Consider the following 24,107-nt stretch of genomic DNA (forward strand, 5'->3'; position numbering starts at 1 on the left):
AACCATACAAAAATATAGAACACCACAGTGAGGGTAAATATGTAGACCAATAGAATCCTGTAGTATCATACGCAGAAGCATAAAAACAAATGTGTTCATAGACAGACAACATAAAGAGGCAATTTGTGTCACCTATAAACTGGGGGAGGCAGAGATGTAAACGAGAAAATTTTTATTTGGATTTGAAGATAAGTTGGATTCAGTTTAAAAACAGATGGTCATAACTTTTAAGATGTGTTATGTAATCCCAGTGAAAAATATCCATAGAATGTACCCCAAGGGGAATGAGAAGGATATCAGCACATACCACTAGAAAAAAAGTCAAGTCAGTGAAACATAAAATCAGGCGGTAAGAGAGGTGGGGAGGAATGGAAGTGCTATTAGACATACAGGAAGCTATTAACATCATAGGAATAACAAGTTCTTCCCTATCAGTAATAACTTCAGATGTAACTGGATTCATTGTCCCCAATTCAAAACAGATTGGCTGAAAGAAAAAAAATTAAAACAAGATCCAATCATGTGTTGTCTGCAACACAGTCGCTTTATTTATTTTAAATGATAGACATTTACTTCTTACAGTTTTGGAGAGTGGGAAATACAAGATCAAGGTGCCAGCCGACTTGGTTCTTTGCAAGGTCCCCTTCCTGGCTTGTCGACGACCACCTTCCCTCTGTGACCTAACGTGGTGCAGAGAATGATCTCTTCCTCACTTCCTCCCACTTAGAGAATCACTGATCTCATCATAAGGGTCCCATCATGAAATACTCACACTTTAGTCCTAAGGACACACATAACCTCCTAGTGAAAAGATAGAAAAGTGTGTTTCATGCACAGGAAGCTAAAGAGAACAGAGGTGACCATACTTACACCCGACAGAGTAAACGATGAGAAAAATCATCATCAGAGACAAAGGAAGACATCATACAATGAAAGAAGGGTCAGTTCACCTGAAAGACACAATACCTAAGAAAAATGATGCACCTAACATTAGAGCTCTCTCCATGCAGCAGACATGGATGAAACGAAAGGGAGAAAAAGACAACAGTACAATAATAAGAGACGGTCAGTATTGTACTTCCAGTTAATTTATTTTTTTGAGAAGGGGTCTGGCTACGTTCCCAGGCTGATCTTGAATTCCTGGGGTCAAGCAAATTCCTGCCTTAGCTTCCCGAGTGCCACTGAGCCAGGCTGCCTTCAATTGTGGTTAGAACAAAACTGGGTTGAAGTTCAGTGATAGAACAGGAAGACCTGAACCCCACCACAGAGCACTCAAACCTCACACACACACACACACACACACACACACACACACACACACACAGTGGTACACAACCACTGCAGAATACACAATCTTCTCAAGAGCAATGAATATTCAACCAGATAGACCCCACGTGAGGCCACAGAACCAGTCCTCACAGGTTTTATAAGACCAAAGTCATACAAAATAATTTCTCTGTTCGAAGTGAAACATAACTGGTAGAAATAAACAAGCAAAAAATTCACATATAGGTGGAAATCAAACAACTCACTGTTGAACAACCCAAGAGTTAAAGAAGAATCCACAGAGGAATCTAGATACTATCTAGAGACAAATGACAAGAAAAACACAGCCTACCCAGCCTGCCTGGGCTCAAAGCAGGACTAGGGAGGAAGTTGGTGGTGGTACATTCAAATTAACAACCAAACCTCACACCTCAATAAACTAAAAAGAGAGGAAAAAAACTAAAGCAAAAGTTGGGGGAAGAAAGGAGATATCAGGGGCTAGAAAAAAATGAAACGGAGAAAGGAAAACAAATTGATGAAACCTAATGTTGTTTGGAAACAAACTATTTTAACAAACAAGGAAAAAGGGGGAAGAGATTCAAACGAATGCAATTAGAAACGAAGGGGGGTGGACATTGCAACTAATGTCACAGAAATTAAAAGGGATGAGGGAGAACTGCTAGGAACAGCTATCTCCTGACAAAATTGGGTAACCGGGAAGAAAGAGACATGAACTCATCAACTCAAGAGCAAGACAACAAACCCATCTCAAAAACAAACAAACAAACAAAGCACAATTAAAATTGGGCAAAATAATAGACAATTCTCCAAAGAAGACGAAACTGGCAAGTTTATGAAAAGATGCACAATGTCACTAATTACAAGAGCAACACAAATAAAAACCACATTTCTATCTCACCTATGTCCATTAGTACAGCCACTATCAAAAGAACAGAAAATAATAAGCCTGGGCAAAGATTCAAACAAACAACAATAAAAAACTGAAACCCTTGTTCGCTGTAAGTGAGAAGTTGAAATGGTTCAGCTGCTATGAAAACCGACATGAGCCTTCCTCAAAAAATTAAAAACAGAATTGCTGCACCATTCAGCAATCCTTCTGGGTAATTATGCAAAAGAATTGAAAGCAGGGTCTTAGAGACATTTTTATGCCGGCGTTCATTGCAGTGTTATAGCCAAGAGGTGGGAGTACACCAAATATCCACTGACACACGAATGAATATAGAAAATACATATGTATGATGGAATATTATGCAGCCCACAAAAGAAGTAACTCCTGTCACATGTTACAACATGTATGAACTTTGAGAACATTATGCTAACTGAAGTAATCAGAGTCATAGAAACAGTAGAAAGATGTTTGCCAAGGGCTGGTGTGTGACAGGGTCAGTGTTTAATGGGTAGAGGCTTTCAGTTTACAGGATGACAAATTTCTAGAAATCTATCACACAATAATGTAAATACTTTTTAACACTACTGAGCTGTATACTTTAAGATGGTAAGTTTAGTATATACATTTTTTTTTTTTTTTGGAAATCACCACCACAACAAAAACAACAGTAAAAGCAATATGTCTAAAAAGTCAGTTTCATTTTGGAAATATAAATATAAATCAAAATTCAGAATAAAAAATGATTACTAGGGTTTGAAATGAAAACATGTTATAATAGAACTATAGATTGAATAGTTATTAGCTACATAATGGAAACAAAGAAGTTGTGTTTTAATCTGTCTAGTGTTTTGATATGACTTTGTGTCACTATGGCCTGATGGTCCTTTTGTAGTCTAGGTCCAGAAGTTTCCATGTACCAGTGTGGTGGGACACAGAATTCTCTAGTAAATCATGCCAAGGGCATGTGGAAAGGGTGATTTTATAAATTACAGAATCTTGATGTAATTTATAAAATATATAGGCATACACCAGACCCTAAGCCACCCCAGTGGTGGTTTTTCTTTTTTTTCTTCATTAGTGGAAAAATACCAAGGGACTTGCGATTCAAGTCTAAATCAGCAGTGCAAAACCACGCAAAATTAGATCTCTATACTTTTCTAATTTCCCCCTTATTTTTTTCTGACATTGAATACCATCCCAGTGGGGATGGAGAAATGAAGCGCCAGTTGGCAGGTCTTGGTGACAACCCTTTTCTGCCACCGGTGAGTCAGTCCTACGGACAAGCCGTAAATCCTCTGCTCATCAGATTTCTATGTGGAGTGAGGTGTGGTTGACATGACGATTACAACAGCAACGCTGATCACGTGCTCCTGGGATGATCATGCCACTGGTCATTATCTTGCTCATTACTTGATGCACGGAGGAGGCACCCCAGGATAGGGGTCAATCAGCAATTTGCCCAAGGGCACGCAGCTGGTGGGCAGGGCCAGAGCAGGCGCTGAACCTGTTACCAGCTCTGACCCTGTCTGCTGAAGCCACTACCCGGTAGAGTCATTATGCAGAGGTCTAGTGCAGGGAAGTGATTGAGGGCCCACTAAGGGCTGGCCCTCAACAGATGGTCCCATGTTATGTCACCAATGGCCAGTGTCAGTGAGTCACTTAAAACCACAGTGGCAGCTGAATCCATATCTGGGCCTTCCCCTCTGTGGCCATCAGGCAGGGGCAAGTCTGCTGGTCAGTGCTGGCTTTGAACTCCTTTCCTTATCACCGTGTACAGATAGGAAAAAACCCTTCTTAATGGCTGCGAGGATCACGTAGGATCATTGATACTTCACCCTAAGTTTTCATTGTGATGAAATATTCAGGTTATTTTTCCATTTTTGTTCTCTGTGTTGATCTTTTCAAAATCGGTCCTCTCCCCTGTTCTACGGGAATAACTAATACAGTTTGACTAGGAAGATAACATCTTTCTTCTGAAGAGCCCAAGAGCCTGTCCCTCACTAGGGAGCTATTAAAAGTCACAGTTTCAGAGCTCCCCATGCAGAAGGTCAAGGCCAGGTTCCTGGTCTACCCCTGAGGGCACTCTGGACGTACTTCTCAACTTCATGGAGGTCTAGTCTCTTGGTCTGTTCCGGAGGCACAATGATGTTTTCCTCAAAGCATTGCTGCCATAATTAGACAACAAGGGGCATACAGTATGTGTTCAGTAAATTTAGCCCCCTTTAATAATCCTGTCACAAATTGTCAGTTAACATAGTATGACTGAAAAATCAAAATCAGGAGGGTAGGTCTAGGAATGCAGAGTAAACCCTCCAGCACTGCTTCTCTCTTGTTCTGCTGTTCTTCTGGGTCTTGGGTTTGCGCTGCCCCTGACTGGAGGCAGGGAGGTGGTGAACACCTGAACACACGTCTCGGGACAAATCCTAGGGTGAGACCAGTAAAACTGGAGTCGGAAGGATGAAGTCCAACTTCAACGCTTGCTAACTCTGTGGCCTCGTCACGTCATGTACATTCTGTGTTCTTGTTTTCTCATCTGTAACTTAGGAAGAGAGAAAATATCCGCTCTGCTTTGTTTTGCAGCCAAGAGCTAAACAAATATGCTTAGCTTTTATGGATGCTTCTGTCATCCTCCCTGCTTTCATTCATTCTCCGGGCAAGTGGGCTGGTGCCAACTTAGGTCTGTTCGAATTTGTAATCACCAAGAGGTGGGTGAGAACCCCGGATTCCCATCTTTATAAAATCTAGCATCGTTATCAGTAAGACATCTTGACGTTTATTCTAAAGAGATTATCTATCTTCTCTGACACCATCTGATATGCTCCTCATTATGTGATCTTAACTTCCTTATTTAAATATTTGAATATTCTGTTTAAGAAATACTATCCATGAAATAGCCATTAGAAGAGTAATTTCTCTGTAAGTCATTGATCTTCTGAAGTCAACTTTAGTCTTCTCTCCTTTAAACAATTTGAGTTATATTCTTTGCATTGTTTAGTGTTGGGGTGTGTGTTCGTGGGGGGGGAGGGAGTGGTCCCTTTAATCAGGATCCTATCATGTGCCTTTTGGAGCCTCCTAGGAATTGTTGTTAAAGAATCTGATTGTGAATGTGACTGTGCATTCACAGCAAGATGCTCATATCAAAATAAATCTACCCAGAGCATCTCATTTGTAGATTTGTACTCCTGAAGCACTAACTAAAATAAGAAATGTTAATTTCTTGTAGGCTATTACCAGATGATTTTTAAAGATCTGCCAAGCAGGAGTGTCTGTTCCCATGTGAGGAATTTCCATAATAAATTCCTGGCACCAAAGCCGAAGAGGATAGTTTTATAGAAACAGAGAAAAACAAAAGCAAGTATTCTCCCCGAGGACAGTTTTAGCTACAACTTCCCAAGGCTGCTTCGTTATTTCTGTTCTCATTTTATGTTTTTGTTTGGAAACGTAATGCAGTTTTTACCTGGATGGACTCCGGGATCATCAGGAAGAGCTCAGTAGGTTGTCTGGCACCTGTCAAATAGGAGACCTCCCCCAAATCAGAAGGCTCCACCGCCTGGCCTCTTCCCCCACCCCCACGGCCATCAAGGAAAAAAAAAAGGGTTAAGGATTATTGGAGATCAGAGGGGAGGGGAGGGAGCCCCGAGGAGGCCCAGAGCAGGAGGCCCCTGGGTCCAGCTTTCATGACCTGCAGCGTGGCTGAGCTCTGAGCGCTGCTGCTTGCTGCTTGCTGCTGCCTTGGGAGGAGGGATGGGAGGAAGGACGCGGCTGCCAATCTCAGGGACCACTGCTGCCAGGAGTGGGCGTGGCCTCATCGGTGTGGATGCTTGTTAGAAAAGATACTGGGTGCTTTTCAGTGAGGAGTCAGGGCTGTGTGTGTGAGGGAGGGGGGCAGGAGAGAGAGAGAGAGAGAGAGAGAGAGAGAGAGAGAGAGAGAGAGAGAGAGAGAGAGAGAGAGAGAGCAGGAAAGAGGGAGGGAGATAGGAGGGGAAGGAGGGAGGAGAGAGAGGGAGAGACAGAGAGCAGACCTGGAGATACTGAAGATCCAGTCGGAGCTGGGAGAGGGACTGACAACCCGACTCAAGCGCTGGTAGAGCCACTCAGGATCTTTTGGGGGAGCTCCGTCAATAGGAACATGGGGTCTGTCGCTGGAGCCTTCCTCAAGATGCTGTTCCTGTTATCTACTCACAATTGGAGCAGAGCGGAAGCTGGGAATTCTTGTAAGTATACAGCCTATGATTTAAAACTTGCAGGGGGGCTCCCTGCAAAACTTTGATTCGATTGTTTTTTTTTTTTTTATGACTGTTATTTGCTGCTGAGATGGCTGCAGAGCTTATTGCTCTCAATGATGAAACATCATTTAAAAATCCTGCAACTAGGACCGGGGTTGATGCTCCTCTTTCCTCTTGAACAGGTCAGCATAGGCAAAGTGTGAGCTCTCTCCTCTCTCTCTCTCTCTCTCTTTTTTTTGTCTACGACTGGGATCCTACTCTCTTGTCTTTGAATATTCATTGAGAATGCTCAAGTTCTAGTAAAACATTAAATTAGCATCTTAACCAGGGTATCGCCTGCGAATGTCTTCATTTCTTCCTTTGAGGATTACTGAATTTCATTGGAATGATGTCTAACGTGAAAACAACCGGCAGACTTTGCATTATGCTGCATTAGCTTAGGTTTCTGAAGTTTGCGATTTGGCAGAGGAGTAGCTGACTGGCTGCATCTTTAAAAATGATGCAGGCTAATAACTGAAAATGTACTGCAGACTTGGGAGCAGGCAGGACTGGTGGAGGCAAACCTCAGTATCAGAGCTGTGTCCTGGCTCCTTAGACAAGGAGACTTGGAGCTCTCCTGAGAGAGGGCTGATCCCCACATTTGACTGAAAGGGAAAAAAGCATTCAGGTGATCTCTTTTCAAAAGTGTGTTCTTTACTGGTTGGCTTTTCTGCTTCATGGATTTGTGATTGAATATTTCTGATTTTTGAGTTGATGGATTCAGGGAAGATTTGTACGAATCTTGTTTCTAATTAAAAATATGACCCCAAATAATTTGGCAGACTCCCTTCATCCATTTGTTATTAGAGATTTAAAAAAAAAAAGTTTTAAAAGTTGTATTTGGTTCTCTAAAGGGGAGAAATTCCCCCTTCACAATGAGTGAAAAACAAGCTCAAGAAATTCAACTTTTTATTTCTTGCATTTTAAAGGAAAATCCCATTTGCTCATTTGCTTTTCAAGAAAGGGCTATGAGGCCTCTTCAGGAATTTATGCTGCTGCTGTGCCACCACCAGCATAGGGTTGGGGGACTGAAGCCAGCAAGCAGACATTTGGTGTGGGAGGGATGTCATCTGACTTCACTCAAGGGCTCTCATGTGAGAAAAACATTACAAACTCACCATCCCTAGCCAAATGTCTATCCCGGGCTGCATGGTGACTGTGATTCCATTCGCTGTGTTTCCATCACTAGGAATTCACATAACCTCAGGGTGCATCTATCCCTCTCTAAGGAGAAAACTTCACTCCAGGTGCTGCTCTGTGTTTCAGATTCAGTTTTAAATTGGGTGTGTGGGAATCCCAGGAAGTCAAGAAAATTTGCATAACTTTCCCTCATCAAAATCTTGGAATCCTGCAAGGGAGTACAAGCTGTTGACAATGTTGCAGCCAACCAACAGACAATACAGACACCCACACACGAGGGAAGTATTGTAGGAAAGGCATCAGTAATTCATCTTCCAACTGCTGAAGTTCAACCAAAAAGGAAGCACTAGAGGTCACTCTTACAATGTGCAGCACATCAGTGCAAGGATCAGTCCCTCAAGACTTAACACTGGCCTAACACAGCGTGTTTTTCCAACATGCTGCCTCTGGTTGGGTTTGCAGTATATTAAGAGGTTTAATTGGGTTGCTAGTTGTATGAAAGTGTAAGGAGCCGATCAACATGGAAGAGCTTTCTTTTGTATTGTATCTTCTCAGTAAAGAAAAGGTGAGATGCTGAGATCTGAGAGCTCAATATTCCAGTCTGCTCAGCTCTGGCTGGGCCTCTTGCTGACACTTAAAATCTCAATCCTGATTCTGAATTCATTCAGCCTCAGTTTCTTTAGGAAGTCATGTAATGCTCTCTTTAACACTGGCTGAACTTAGAGAACCTATACACTTTAAATTCCCAGGAACTTTCAAATAATAAAGTTGGAATTCTTGGTTGGCACATCCATCAAGAATTGGCTGTTCTTCAAGTGTCAAAAATGTCATTAATTGCCTTCCTGTAATTTACATTGCATTTTGTAATTTCTTGTTACCATTTGGGCAGTGTGATTTGCAGCTGTATATAAAAGAAAATATTTCATTTCCTAATTTTTATTTTATTCCTCAGTATTTGGGAAGGATTCACTTTGTGGAAGAAGCAGGTCCATTTGTTGGCAGGTCACAGTGGAAAGTAGACCATGCATTTTATCCTTTTTGGAAGAACAGGTCTATATGTTCACGAGCATATTGGAAGTTTACAAAAGAATGAGCAACCATCAACTAGCATGTGTTTCAAAATGTTCTAATAGCTCTAGTAATTCTTCTGGACCAGACCACATATTGGTAAAAAAAGAATCCATCGTGATTACTAATATTAAAGTTAGAACTGAATGTGAATAAAAGAATTAAAAGTCTGTCTCTTAGGCAAATACAAAGACCTTTGTCATCCACTGAGTTGCTAGTTGTTGGTCCAACATGAATGCTTTCACAGGGGACTCTGTAGACATAGGATTTAAGTGTACTTGACTTTGGAATATTAATTGATCTTTCTATTAGAAATATTCTGTATAAATCTAAATATGTATAAACTTAGACCCATGTGCTTGTACACTTTGGGGGGCCCCTGATAAGTACTCTCCTGCCTAAGGATGAGACATAGTGAATGGATCACATTCTTTGCCTACTGGTGTCCCACTGGACATTTTAAAAGTAGAGAATGAGCCCCTAGATTTTTCTCTTTGTTCTTGTTGAGGTGAGTTTGTTATTATATGAGATGTCCCTTTCATGAAAAGGTAGAGACAGATCCTGGTAGATAGGCTTGATCTGTGAGATACTACACTGACTCTTGTTTTCTTCACTTCCTACTAAGAGACACACACTATAAAAGAGAAGCCATCTCTTTATTTTGTACTTGGTCTGAAGGAGCTGCCATCTCTGAATAGTAAGACTGTGTTGGAGGAAGGGTAAGAGAAAGAGCAGGTGAAAGTAGTCCTGCTTTAGTTTCACCTTGTAGATCATGCAATGGTGGATCTTTGGCCTCAGACATACATACTTGCTGTGCCTTACTTGAGAAGAACTGATGCTTACCAAGGAGCTGACCAATGACTTAATTAGAAGTTAGCTTCTCACTGTGTTCTTTTTTTTCTAATAGAAATAAAGGATAGAGTTGATATTTACCAGAAGGAAACATTAAAATTGTGGTAAAATCAGTAATTGATAAAAGTAATCACCGAGTAGATGGCCACTTTTGTGGGTTTTTTTGGACAGATCCTCAAATTGCTAAAACTCAACTTTGAAACTTTCTCTTTCTTCCTCTCCCCCAAATTCATCTCTATGGCCAAAAATAGCTAGAAAACAATAATGAAGTATAGCTAAATATAATTCTATAATGCACTGCCTAAATGGCTAACTTTGGGTGGAAATGACGAGCGTGCGCCGTGACTAATTTCTCTACTAGCAGTGGTGATTTATTTTCATCCATATAGTGAATTCTCTGCATTTACTGCAGCCACCTCAAATCATGTTTGACAAAGGCAACCTTTGACTCTAGGGTAACATAGCTCATAAATTAACATAGGGATCAAACATGACTTCCAGTGAGTGGTACCTAGTGCTTAAAGTAATAGTCATTATGGTTATCTTCTGAAATTAATTTTTGGATTTATATCATATATAAACAATTTCTCTATTGGAGCATATATATATATATATATATATATATATATATATCCAGATTAAATTGACTTCTTCAGTGAAAGCAAATTATTAGAATTGTATTACATCAAGTATAAGTTAATGTAGTATTAGGCTTAGAAGTGGGTAAATTATGGCCCACGAACCAAATCTGTTCTGCTGCCTGTTTTTCTATGGTCTATGAACTAAAAATGATTTTTCACATTTTTAGCTGAAAACAAAACAAAAGGAGCATTGTTCATGGTTCAAAAATAATTATGTGAAATTCAAATTTTAGTCATCTGTCTTATATGTAGGAGTGTATGAGAAAAATTTGTACTGGAATATTATATTTTGAATTTTATAAATAAAATTTTTGTTAAAATTATTTTACTCATGGTCTCTAAGTACCTACATGGTATTCTTTACTATCTGATCCTTTATAGAAAATGTTCATTGACTTCTGATGGAAATATTATACAATGTAATATAATGACAAGACAGAGATAGTGTATAAATTATATTAAAGTAACACTTAGCATTTAGTCAGTCATTTAGTTCAAAATGCCCCCCCACCAACCATAGAGTTGTGGTACTGAAGGTAATTGTAATATTTCTAGGAGTTATAATAGAAGAAATCTTCAAGCTAATATTTTTGTCATGTTTCTTCTGAAATATTTGATTGTCCAAAAATCTTGTTATTTCAATGAGTATGCATTATTTATAATTATTTGTAAAATTTCAGCAGTTTTGGTTGATCATGGAGCATTTTAAGTAATTCTATAGTCTAGGATGTTTAAAATAGTATATAACTATTTGCCTCTTAGATATTTAGAATAAAAATTCTGCTGTAACTTTACATTTTCATGAGTGTAAAATATTCCACTTCATATTAATCAGGAATTTAACATCTGGAATCAAGTAATTCTATGAGGGAAATGCTTATGTTTGAAGGGTGTTTGTGCTTCTACGCTTTTTAAAGCAGTAGCTTCCTGAAAACACTGAAATTGGCAAGATTTCTAGAGCAAATTTAAAAATAGATTTTCATTTAAGCACTACCCACTGAGAATTCACAATAATTAAGGAAGTGCCTTTCACCTTCTCATGCTAGTATAATTAATTTGTATGTAAATATCTTCTCCATTTGGAGTTGTACTTACTTTTTAAAATGTTTTTATCAATACACTGTAGTTATACATAACAATGGATTCATCTTGACATACTAATACATGTGTGGAATGTAATTTGCTCCATTTCAGATCTCAGAATTTCTACTCTCCCCAACCCCTGTTCCTTTTTCTATACTTTACTGGTATTCCTTCTATTTATTTATTATTTTTTTAAATTGGAGATTTGTGTATTTATTTTTGATATCTAAAACCTGATCATTGAGTTCATTTTATTTACTTTACACTATGAATTTTTTTAAAAAAGTAAGTTGAAATGTGATAGGTTACAGAACTCATTGAAATATCATTTTAGCATTCTTTTCAAAACAAATAGCCATTTGTCAAAAGTTTATTTTTTATAATAATGGTTCAATGGTTCAGCTCCAAATGAAGAATTCTATGTGTCATGAAAAGACCAATCTCCAAATCAAAACAACAACAACAACAACAACAACAAAAAACCTACGACAGCCTCAAGGAACATCTTAAAATGTGACTTAGTCTGGGTGTCAATCAAAATCATGATGTAATTCACGATCATTTGTGAACAGAGAATCAGGGATAGTGACATTGGCGCTGCATGACTTTGAACTTGTTTTCACCTTAGAATATCAGTCTGGCTTTACAAATACCTGTTTTTCTCAATTTGATACTATGTTTAGAATTCAAATCTCTTTTACTTCAGATTAATCAATATTGGGCCCTTACTATTGTCAACTAATGAATCACTTGACCTTTAGTTTGCCAATTAGTCCCAAGTTATCTAAGAAATCCTTCACCAACCTTTTAAACACCTTCCCCTTTCCTCCTTACTGATTGAAAGTTTACTTAATGGTTTAGCCTCTGAAAACAGTGGGAAGAACAAGAGAAATGTATCCAACATTGTTACATAAACCTCAGGTATTTATATTAGTAGCAGAACATGTCTGATGAAATATTAAATAATGCAGACTTTGATCTGATATTTCCCAATGGCCTGGAATTACAGTGATTGCTATGGTTTACTTCTTGTTGTTTTTGTTCTTATTAACTTGCTTAGTATTTATCTGGAACCATAGCTAGTTTTCAAGTAAACTAATATAATAGAGAAGGGCTGACCCATCACAGAATATATGGTTAAAATAGGAGTTTCCTGAATTAACCACATTTACAAAGTGAAATGAGCTGTGTTTGCATTGTTGCTGGTGGTTGGGGGAATTTAGAATACTTGAGTGACTGTTTTAATGGATATGTCAGTTAGAAACCTTTAGAAATACTCTTTAGCAAACAGATTTTTAAGAACAGATCTTGGATTGTAACATCAAACTCTAAGATTCATTGGATTTTTCTTGCTTTAAAAAGAAAAATCTCAGAAATGCCTCAAACTACATGTAGATAAAAATTATGGGATGTTAAGAAATGGTGTGATTACTGAAATTTTTCTCCAAGGAAGAATGAACTCCCCAGTAAACTGAATATTCTGAAATGTTATAATTTACCCTTAAGATGAACATTGTATTAAGTAGATTTTGAGGTTTTTTTTTTTTAAAGATTTAAATTTCTTGAGAAGTAATAGTTTACCTGTGGCTCTAAGTTAAATAAATTGAATTTCTGAATAAGGCAGATGCTGTCATTTGTTGGATTGGCTTCTTAATAGTTTGGGGAAGAAACTTTGATGTCAGATTTCAACATTCAAATTGCTTCAGTGAATTCTAAGAATGTCATTGACTATGTGTTTCAACTAAGTATGAATGCATGCCCACATGCCCACATATATATGTTTATGTGCACTTGACTTTTGGAACCTGCCTTCCTTGTTCTGAACTTAAGATTTTAGTCTCTGTGAGGTGCTCATCAGTATAGGGGCTGGTGGCTCTGTGCAGGTGAAGACCATTTCTGATAATATATTATTGCGCTAGGAAAGATGCAGTACATATTTCCCAATTGACTTTTGAAGGACAAAGTTTTATCAAGGTATTTACATGCATGGTACCTGACACTGTAAAATCACGTAATGATAAAGGATATGCATGCAAACTCCGTTACAAGTTACCACCCACTGTTACTTCTGTTGGTATTTGGAAAAGGAAGATATGTATATAATGTTTTCCCCCCTTTCAATGCATTTTTGTCATGGTTCATGGAAAAAGTGGTACTCTGGTAATAAAATTGGGGAAATAGCATAACAGGAAGTAAAAATGAGCCTGTTTATGTTACAGTTAATGAGTCATTCCAATGTAATCATTGGAAAAGTGAGTGAAGCCTGAAGACGTTTGACATTTTAAGTAGTTCAAAATTAGTAACTATAAAATTTTTTAATGCCATAAGTATTTAATAGAGTAGTGGTGAAATTTATCTCTAAGGTTTTTAAATCACAAAGGAAAAATGGTATGATATGTATCATAGCTATAGCTCTAATTACTTTTTTTTTTTTATTAAGTACCTCTCATTACTTAGCAGGGCTCTGGAATAAGGTATTACGTGCTTCTAAATCGTAAAAGACATATTTGTTTCTGTAACCATTTCTTTCCCACTGGCAATTATGGTACTTATACAAATGGGGTCATAAGCTGATATTAGTTTAGAAGTCGTATTTAAATGTATAAATTCACTTGTTTTCCTAAATCACATTTATTGTATAATTTTTCAGACAAACTATAACCTGTAATTTTATTATTTGACTTACTATGCAAGTATAACCTACAGAGATTTAAAAAAAAGTCCTTTGTTTAGTCAGCTTTTTCACTGCTGTGACTATAAGACCTGACAAGAACAATTTTAAGGAGGAAAACTTTATTTGGAGGTTCACAGTTTCAGAAGTCTGAGTTCATAGAAGGCTGGCTCCAATCCTCAGGGCTTGATGAGAGGCTGAACATCAAGGCAGAAAAGTATGGTGGAAGGAAGTGGCTCACATGATGGTCAGGAAGCAGAGAGATCCCACAGGCCAGATACAAAATGTATACCCCAAAGGCATGACCCCAGGAAGCCACCTCCTCCAGCCATACCCTACCCACCTTCAGTCACCAGCCAGTTAATGCCATCAGGGGATTAATTCACTGACTGGGTTAAGGTTCTCAAAACCCTATCATTTCTCCTCTAAACCTTCTTGCATTGTCTCCCACATGAACTTTTGGGGGACCTCTCACATACAAACCATAACATCTTTGAATAAAGATGTTGATAAATTCTCCTAGAAATTAATCATAGTTTTGGAGTTGGTAATTGTCTGGTTGACCTTGAATAGACATTCAAATATCTTGGCCCACAACAGAGAACCCATATTTTCTTGTCAGTAGGAACCAGTCAGTCATCTACTAGATCCAATGGAGGAATTCTTAAAGAACTTGAGAAGGTTAAAATTTTAAGCTTATGGCTTTGCTTTAAAGTATTGCATATATATACATATAAAAACACACACATATACTTATACACACCATGCATATATGTATATGCCTATTTATGTATATGTATATATAAACAAATATAACATATATTAAATGCATATTTTCTATATTTATTGGATCTCCAAGAGTTGTCTTTTAAAATCTGTTAATCAGTGGATGACCCGGAAGAAGAAAGAAGTTAAATGAAAATGATCTTTAAGAGAAATGAGTTGTTGTGCCTGTGTGTGTGTTCACACAAACATCAGAAGCTCTTGGGGTGATAGTTGGTAGGGGAAAGGGGAGATAGTGCTCTTATGTTTCACAACTTTGAACTGAGTAGTGTTGGGATATAGAAGGTTGTTCCTTATTTACCATCCATACCAGAGTTGTCTTAGTAAGCTTTTACAACAGAGTATGAGGATAGATATGCTTATCTTGATGTGAATGTCACTCAATATACACGTGATTGAAACTTTACATGGTACCCATAAATATATACAATGTAAAAAGAAAATATAGATCACAACCCCTCTCCTAATGACAAGAGCAAAAATGTAATGTGTAGGATTAACAATGAACAAACTCTCCTTTGAGACCCAGTGTAAATCCATCCCAAACCCAAGAAATCATATTGCCATTTTGTGATCTCAAAGTTCTTTGTTTTCTAGAGTTTGATATGAAGACCTCAGGATCTCTGGTGTAATTCAACCCACCTTCTGGTCAGTCCCTGAGTACTGGTCTTTGTGACCTAATAGCTGAAGGCAGAAAATGGTAGCAGAGATTTGGGCTTTAAAGCCACTGGGGAAATTTAAACATGATCCAACTCTCCAGAGCAATGCAGCATAGTGATACTGGTACCCGGAGAAGGGCGTCATAAACAGAGTTGAACATTTTTCACATCATTCACTTTTATCTCTTAATTTTGACTGATTTTAAACAAAAAGAAACTATCTCTGAGGCAGAAAACGGCATGAGTGCTTAGTGATCCTCATAATTAAGGATTTATAATACATATTTACATTTGCCATGTTTTAGATGTTTAGGACTTAATTAAAAGAACATTGCTAAAATAAAAGCAATTCCATCTAAATTGGTGGTAAGGGAATTCTGTGCAAGGTTATAAAGCTGCTCAATTAGGTGCTCCTATTCCATAGTGCGTATGATTTCTGTTTTTATTTTAACTGTTGTACTTTAGCGCATAGACTGTGTTATAATCCTGTTAAGAAAGCTTCATGTGCCTCTAAAACGTCATAACACTACCCCGTAAGTATCATAAGATGTGTAGCCTTTCCCCAAACAAACAAAACACAGAGACAATTTGGGAAAAGAACTAGGATACAGTTAAGGAGGCAAAAGAGCAAATACTGACGATAACATTGGGTTTCTTAAACTCGTAGGATTCTTTATCACAAAATGGAATATGATAAAAATAAAAGACTTTCCATGACCCAAACCAGTATCTATTAAAGGAATGGAAAAAGTAGGCTAATAAAAAATGATGTAGGCTTTTAGGTGCTAAGAATAAAAGTATGCCCACAATAATTTGCTCTGAGTAAAATGTAAAACTGAGATTAAATTCGTTTTTTTACTGGTTCCCCTGTAAATGACCATATCTATTTCTCAAAGCCTTGTTACGTGCTTCCCTTGTGTGTGTGTGTATATACACACACGCATACACACACACATATATATAAATACACATACACAATTATATATGTGTGTATACAATTTATATAAATTGTATACACACATATACAATTGCAACGTAAAGTAGATTAGAATGAAGGCAATGCATGTAGCATCATTAATCGCTGAAACGTTCTCTGAAGAAGATGCCAGCAAGTTCTCTGTTTTTCTGAGTTAGCAAAATCGAGCCTCCTGTGATCATTTTCCTCTTTCATTTTCCTGGATATGAGGACGATCTGGCTGTGACATCTGTCACATTAGCGATTGCCAGGGTTGATTTGGCTCCCATGGCTGGCGAGGCAGCTGTCCTGCTTGCTACCTCGCCACTCCCTGTGATTCCGTTCACCTCACTCCACATCACGCCGTATTCTAAAATACCGCACATATTCATGTAGTTTTTGATAAGCCTGACCGCATACCTTCATAAATTTAATCAGTCTGAAGATTTTTATTTTTGTTTTAAAAAGGCCAGTCCCGCCTCGCGGCCCTGTTTCGTGGTGAGGCTTTCTGATGTCAGGTTTGGATGTCTTAGCATAGCAACCACGTCTGGCTAACCTGTATTTCGGATCTTTCTATTTTTGTCTATTTTCGGTGCTTTCTTTCGAACATTCCTGGTGTCCCCCCTCCCCAATCCTACCCCCCACCCATCCTCTGGCCTCCATCTCTTGGCCTTTGTGTCTGTTGCTCTCTTTACCTGGGTTGTCCTCAGTCACCTCCCTATAAGTCCCCCTGGAACTTGTGAAAGCAAGCCCACCTCTTTCCCCGACGGAGCCTTACCTGAGCCCACCACCTGGACTCCATGTTCTGGAGCAGAAATCTGAGTGCTCACCTATTCCTGCTCCAATCAGAGTATCCAAAGGGATTTTTATAGGTAAGAAGTCTTCTTTACAAAACTTTAAAACCTCTCACCTGTATCACCTAGCACAGTACCTGGAATAGAGAGGATTTTCAGCAAATATGGAAAAAAATACATCCATGGATGGTTGGTATTTTGATTTTTAGTTGAAACAAACAAAAATCTGAGGAGATGAACAGATGCATTTTTACTTAGGAGACCATTTATTTTTGCTATCGTTTTATTTGACTATATTTATTTTGACCTCTGTTACTTTTCATTTTGTTAGGTTGAGTTCTTCATTCTGTTTTTTTAGGGAGGAGGCTTGTTCTCTAATGGATCTATTCCCACTGTTCCTCACTCTCCCCTCCCTCTTTTTTATTGAGAGCAAATGTAATTCACTAGGCCACTAGATCAAATTGTTTTAGATTGAGGACTCTCAGTGGACAGGCAGACAAAACACACACCATGAACATAAAGTAAACACAGAGCAGCCCACCCCTCCCAAGTGACCCTGAGGCCTCTCCATCTCTGTAGCCTCCTGATCATGACTTGCAATTTGGGATAGTTCTACAAAGAACTTAATGTTCTGGGAAGGAGTATTCAACTCTTCATCCACACTTGGCTTTCAGCTCCTCTGTGTTTATTTTGCAGTTTCTGATTTGAGAACCTTTCTCCTTTGTGGAGGGTAGAAAAAAAAGAGACCTTTCTCCTCTGTCTTTTCATCTCCAACTTTATCTAGAGTGTACCACAGCTCCCTCACTCTTATCTACAAACATATGCAAGACATTTCTTTTCATTGCCTGGAGCAAATTTTTCTGGCATGAATGAGTTCCGAACTTTTAGTTTTCCTCTTTTAATTGCACGCATGCCTCTTTTTAACGATTTTCCTGCAAAACTCCATCATTTCTTTTCAGATTCCTCTCACGTTTCCTTCTCCTCGTGGTCCACATTTGCGATTTTTATTGCCAGAATCTTACAGTGCGCAGCCTTCCACACATGTTGACGTATGCTGTCATTAGCAATGACAGATACTCCTGTTGCACTGGGCCCTGTGAACTCAAAGGTGGTTCAGGGTGCATTTTTTTTCATTTCCTCCTCACACAATCCTGGAGCCTTTGCAGCAGATGTTGTTCTGACTCTTTTACAAACTGGGAAACAAAGTTAGAAGGTGCATCCAAAGGCACCGAGCAAGGAATTAACAAAGCCGAAACTCAGACCCAAGGCCAGTGACTCCAAACCCCTTGCTCTGGGAAGTGGAATTTGCCCTCTTCACTAGGAACCTTTCAAATCATGTCACTGAGTATGAAAACACATATTTCCATTCTCAGGGTTCCCTCTTTGGTGTGATTGTAATTTTTAAAAACATATGTACAATAATCCTACATATTTGTGGGTTACAGCGTGACATTTCGACACACGTATACAATGCGTAGGGGTCAGATCCGGGAAGTTGATGTGTCTGTTTCCTCAAACATTCATCACTTCTTTGTGCTGGGAACACTCACCATCCTTTCTACTATTTGATTTGAAATGTGTCAGTTGTTGTCGACGGTAGTTATTCCACCGTGCTAGAGAACACTAGAATTATTCCTCTTATCCAACTCATCCCTGAACCCATTAACTGTCCTCTGTCCCCCCACCCTACCCATTCCCAACTCTGGTAACCACTATTTTACTCTCCACCTCTGTGAGATCAACTTTTTCCCTTTCACATAGATGTGAGAATGTGTGATATTTGTCTTTCTGTGACATGAGAAATTCTAGGAGGATGCCTTTTCTTTTGTCTCAGGATCCCGTCACTTGTATTTTAGTCAGGGCGAGGTGACAGCCACTTGCTCAGGGGAGATAAGAATAAAAGTTTCTCCTCTGTAAAAATTTCTCCACCAACCTGTTTGCTTCCTGGTGCCCAAGTCCCATCCATTCACTTCCTCTACATCCCTTCTTTGAGTCAATGTCTTCTAGAATAGGACGTGAAACAGCCCAAGTGGCGAGAACAGTCAACTCCGCCTGCGCTGCCTGACCAAGGTGTTCAGCTGGTTTTCTTTCTTCCCCCCATCCAAGCCCTCTTCTCCCTGAGCTCAGGGACACGTACCTTTGTTTGCTGTGTTGGTTGGCTAGAGCCGCCATGACACAATACCCCTGGCTGAATGGCGCATAGAAATCAATTTTTTCACAGTTCTGGAGGCTGGAAGTCCAAGATGGAGTCAGAGTTGGTTTCTGGTGAGTTCTCTCTCTCTGGCTTACAGAGGGCCACCTTCTCACTGCGTCCCCACCTGGCCTTTCTCCTGTGTACCTGGACAGAGAGGAGGGAGAGAGACATGGAGTGTCTGGTGTCTCCTCCTCCTCTTACTTGGATACCGGTCCTGTCCCATTAGGGCCCAACCCTTAGCACATCATTGAACCATAGTTACCACTTTCAACGTCCCCTTTCTAAATACTTTACACTGGGGATTAGAGCTTTAACATGTGCATTTGGTGGTGGTGATGATGGGGGACAGCATTCAGTCCATAGCAGATTTTCTCCTGTTGCAGTCGCCTACAGGGAGTGACTTTTCTCTTGGTATTTGGGAGAAATTTTTGCAAGTTCAGCTGATAGGTTGATTTTACGGATTGAAATGCGATGGATTGGTAAAGTGCTTCTTCTGGGGACCCTCCTCCGTGGCCTTGCTGGGCTCATTCCCGGTGTCTTCATGGATGTCACCACGGCCCTGTCCCTTCTCTTTCTCTTACCCTTTACCTACGCATTCTAGCTGCTTCTACCCAAGAGTTCTGACATCCCTTAGAGGTGTGTATCTCGATGATACCCAAACTGCCTTTCCATCATTTCACAACAGTTTTATGTCTGTGAAGCAAGTAATTTCCTTTGAGCACATTATTCTATTTCAAATACTCCTTCCAACAGTCTTGGCGATTCATAGGATGATAATTTATTGCTCTTTGTTAAAATCATCTCTTTATTTATCACCGACATTCTCAGAGCTGTTATCACAAGTATTATTTTATCCCCTTCAAATTACTTTCTCCTTTGTGTTGCTGAGCTCCGGTTGTGGTATGATTTGCTCTGTGTGTTTCCCGCAGGCCCTCCCCAAAAGTTGATCTTGCAGTTAGTCGTCCCTGGAACTTTCCTACTTCCTAATCCATCAATCTCCCAAGTACACATCTTTTCCTCCTTCTATCTGTGATACATTCTATCCCCAGTCCCCAAACAAAACTTAAAACAAACCAATAATCTTTATTTGGATAACTTTTTAGAAGTCACCTTAAAGTTAGTCTGATTTTATATTTGGAAAATGTCCTCCAAATAGGGGGAACCGGGACAGATGTTTGCCGTATATTATTTCCGTCAATCTTGACTCAGCATCTGTTCCTGCTCCCGGTCTTTCCCCACAAGCATGTCTTCCCATCCTCTCCGGCGCATTTCTCTTGTGTCTAAATAGTCTTTGTGTTTGTTTTTTTAAAGGGCTCATAGTACCTCATCCAATGGATATGCTCTTGTTTAAAGATCCCTGTATTTTGAACCAGTTCATTGATTTTTTTTTAAAATTCTCTCTGTTGCTAGTATCTGCTTGTAGTAGTACCTGGCTCCCCTTAGGACTCTTGTAGTTCTCCAGTATTGCAGTGACTTAAGCCATTTACAAATGTCAGTGTCATGAACTGTTCAATGTCATTGTCTCCCTCTGTCTTGCAAAACAATAAAAAATTCAGATTTCTTTTGGAGGGATAAATTTCAGAGCTGTGTGAACTTCTTTCACCCCTCCCGTTTCCACTCCAGAATTTATAACACTTAAAGATGGTTCTGTGTCTCTTCCAGCGCTATCACTTGTTCAAACATGAATCAGCGGTGGTGGGGAGAGATTGTCACGTTTGACAGATCTCAGAAGCGCGTCTGTCACCCTCCAGGAAACCCCCACACTCATCAATTGGTCTTGTCAGTTGCATGAACAGCCATCTCTGTAGCCCCAGCAGCAACACCAATCTTCCCCACGTGTGTCCTTCTCCAGAGCTGATCCTGCGCCCTCTGATGGCTGCTGTGGTTGCAGGCCACCTTCAGCCATCCAGAAGGCATGAGTCATTATTTATAGGAAGACCCTCCTTGCTGCCATATTACTCCTCTCTTGGTACTGATTTTGATTTCTTTCTGGCATCTTAGAGTTTTCTATCTTCCTTTCTGTAAAAACCTAATAGTTTTTTTTTTTTGTATGTTTTTTGAGAAAAATTCCAAGGTTTCAAGAAAATAGACTGGAGTGGCTCAAGAAATTTGTTTTCTTAATCAGGGAAAACAATGTATACTTAATGAACATCAAAGTGAAAAAAGGAAACACTTCAGATTAACAATTTTGAATGAGAACTCTGTTTCCATTGCTAACCCAACACCAATACTACTTGAGCCCCATCTGTTGGAAAGCAGACATGCAGCTGTGTGATATCTGGTAAGTCTCTGAGTGATGTTCCTCATTAATTCCAACCCCTTCCAAAACAGGAAACTACCAGAGCTTTCCAGAGCCCTCTGTGTCCCACTTTGACCATTGGCCTCTGTGCTTTCTGCCTGCTCTTTATAGTTGTGCCCGAGGCTTTTGAGAGCTCCTTCCCACCACTCGGAAGTAACACACTGCACCTTTAAATATCTGCTTTAGCAAACAATGCAATGAGTTTATCCTTTTAATAAGATTTTCTTTAACAATATTTATAAGCTGCTTCCTGGTTTCCTTCCTATCTCCCTATCTTTTTACTTGGGTACTTACTACATAAGTAAAAAAAAAAAATGAGAAGTGATTATCCAAGGAATTAATTAACTGGTTCTAGAATGAATTTGTTCATAATTTGTAATTTTTTTTTTTTGGGGGGTAGACTCCTGTGACTCTGGAATTAAGGAATTCCTTTACAGAGCACTCTTCATAGTTTCATAGCTGCCCTCCCCCTTGGAACTAATGAGATATTGTTGAAAATAAATGTATTTAATCACACGTTTCATTTGCCAGGCCAAATACCAGGTGAAATACTTCAGCACACGCCGAATGCTAGAGTGGAAAACATTGCATCCCTTTTTTAAGTTAAAAGATGCAGTTGATGCACAGAACTGAATGCAGCGTTCCTGGTGGAGTGGTTTGAACTGAGAGTTGGGTTCCGTTTGTTGGTTTGTGTTCTGCAGCCGTTTCCTGAACCATCCATCCTTCTAAAATCAGGAGATGTGAACAGGGCTAAGTCCTGGGTGTCTACCCTGTTGCCATGACACGGGCGATCTTATCAGTGAGCTTCTGGTCTGATGTACAGAATATAAACACTGTGTCAGAGATTTTGGAGAGGGCGTGGGTCTCCACCCAGTCAGTCTCTCACACAGCCACACAGGAGTTCCTTGTTCTAGTCAAGGTAGTGGGGTAAGATCACAAATGTATCCCAATCCCTGCCACTCAGGGACCCCAATGAATGGAGAAGACAGGAAAACAGGCTTTAAAAGTAGCTCCAGTAAAAGGCATTCGCTACACTGAAGTGTGGACTCCTATGCAATAGCACTCTGATTTATTTGGTAACCTGTGTTTCTTCTCATTTCCCTTTAAAAAATCAATAAATGACCAGTAATATCAATAGATTGGATAGCAGATGAGCTTTTATATTTTTCATTTCACCATGAATAGTCAGAAAATTTATCCCCAAGAATTACCCTGGTTGAATATATTCCACGTTAAATGAACCCTGTAATTGCGTGCTTTGGGACTCTGGTTATTTTTCAGTTGGCACTGATGATTCAGAGAATTACACCTAAGAAAGAAATACTAGCTAGGTATGCTAAAAAAAAAATTCTTCATGATTTTTTTAAAACATTTCCTGAATGTATTTCATTTCATACAATTATTCCTCACAGATCTGGACTGTGTTATTTCTTCAGTCTGTTTAAGTATTCCTACCTCTTTTAATTTCTGAGGCTTCTTGGGTTTCACCTTTCTCCGCTCATGTTAGTCATTTATTCATTCAACAAATACTTAGCAAGGCTCCACTGCGGTGTCTATCATTACATATGTCTTCAGCCTCAGTAACTTCTTGATAATAATTGAGAGTGGAAGTTTTGACTCCTCAGATACATAATGCTGTTGTAATCATATTTTATGCCTAAGGTTTGTTTTCCTTTAAAGCGAAATGTTGGGTACTGCGTGGGGAACTGATAGTGTGCCCATTGTGACTGTAAGCAGTGTGCTCAGTGGCTGTAGGAGTTGGCTCCTAACCAGCTCATCCTGGGCTCAGGGCTCAGCTTTGCCACTTCCTGGTTCTGCAGGAAAGCCCAGCAGGGTGAGAGAGGTGTGAGGAGGGAGAGGAATACAAAGTTTGGGGTGGCCACAGGCAGAGCATCAGGTGTGAGCTGTGAGCTGAAAACTATTTCTTGAAGGATGAATAAGAAAGTCGGCAGGGGAGGAAAGGGGGAGCATGTGCCAATCAGAACAAAGTCCACACAAGCCTGGAGCATCCGAATGCACCAGGACAGGCCTCAGGTGAGGAAGAGCAGGAAATGAAGATAGAATTTGCCAGGAGTGGGTCAGGTCACGAGGCTGCTATCCATAAAGGCAAGAGCTGAGTATTTTATCCAGATCTCAGGAGGTCATTTCATATTTTAAGTGTTGCATGTACACATGTGTGTGATGTGGATTGGATTTGCGTCTTTGGAATGTTAAAACTCTTGGCGATGTGAGGAATGGAGTGAGGGAGGAAAGGGAGGGGAATCTAGCTTGGGACCATGAAAGCAGTGAGTTTGTAGATTAACTCATCGAGAAGTAATATGAGCTGGGCACGGTGGCACATGTTTGTAATCCCAGCAGTTCAGGAGGCTGAAGCAGGAGAATCGAGAGTTCCAAGCCAGTCTCAGCAAAGAGCGAGGCATTAAGCAACTCAGTGAGACCCTTTCTCTAAATAAAATACAGAATAGGGCTGGGGGTGTGGCTCAGTGGTCTAGTGCCCCTGAGTTCAATCCCTGGTACCAAAAAAAAA

General features: G+C 39.5%; 1 protein-coding gene across 6 annotated transcripts in view; it reads left to right on the forward strand.

Annotated features, from left to right (window-relative positions):
• Nucleotides 1–6,305: 6,305 nt before the first annotated feature.
• Nucleotides 6,306–24,107, forward strand: part of Cntnap4 (contactin associated protein family member 4) — a 237,479-nt gene continuing 219,677 nt past the window's right edge. For all 6 annotated transcript variants that reach the window (XM_026409135.2, XM_026409139.2, XM_026409141.2 and 3 more), the window contains exon 1: nt 6,306–6,390. In XM_026409135.2, the coding sequence (XP_026264920.1) occupies nt 6,306–6,390 (85 nt within the window). The remainder of the gene's footprint in view (nt 6,391–24,107) is intronic.

This window comes from Urocitellus parryii, chromosome 15 (assembly GCF_045843805.1).
Source record: "Urocitellus parryii isolate mUroPar1 chromosome 15, mUroPar1.hap1, whole genome shotgun sequence".
Lineage (NCBI taxonomy): Eukaryota > Metazoa > Chordata > Mammalia > Rodentia > Sciuridae > Urocitellus > Urocitellus parryii.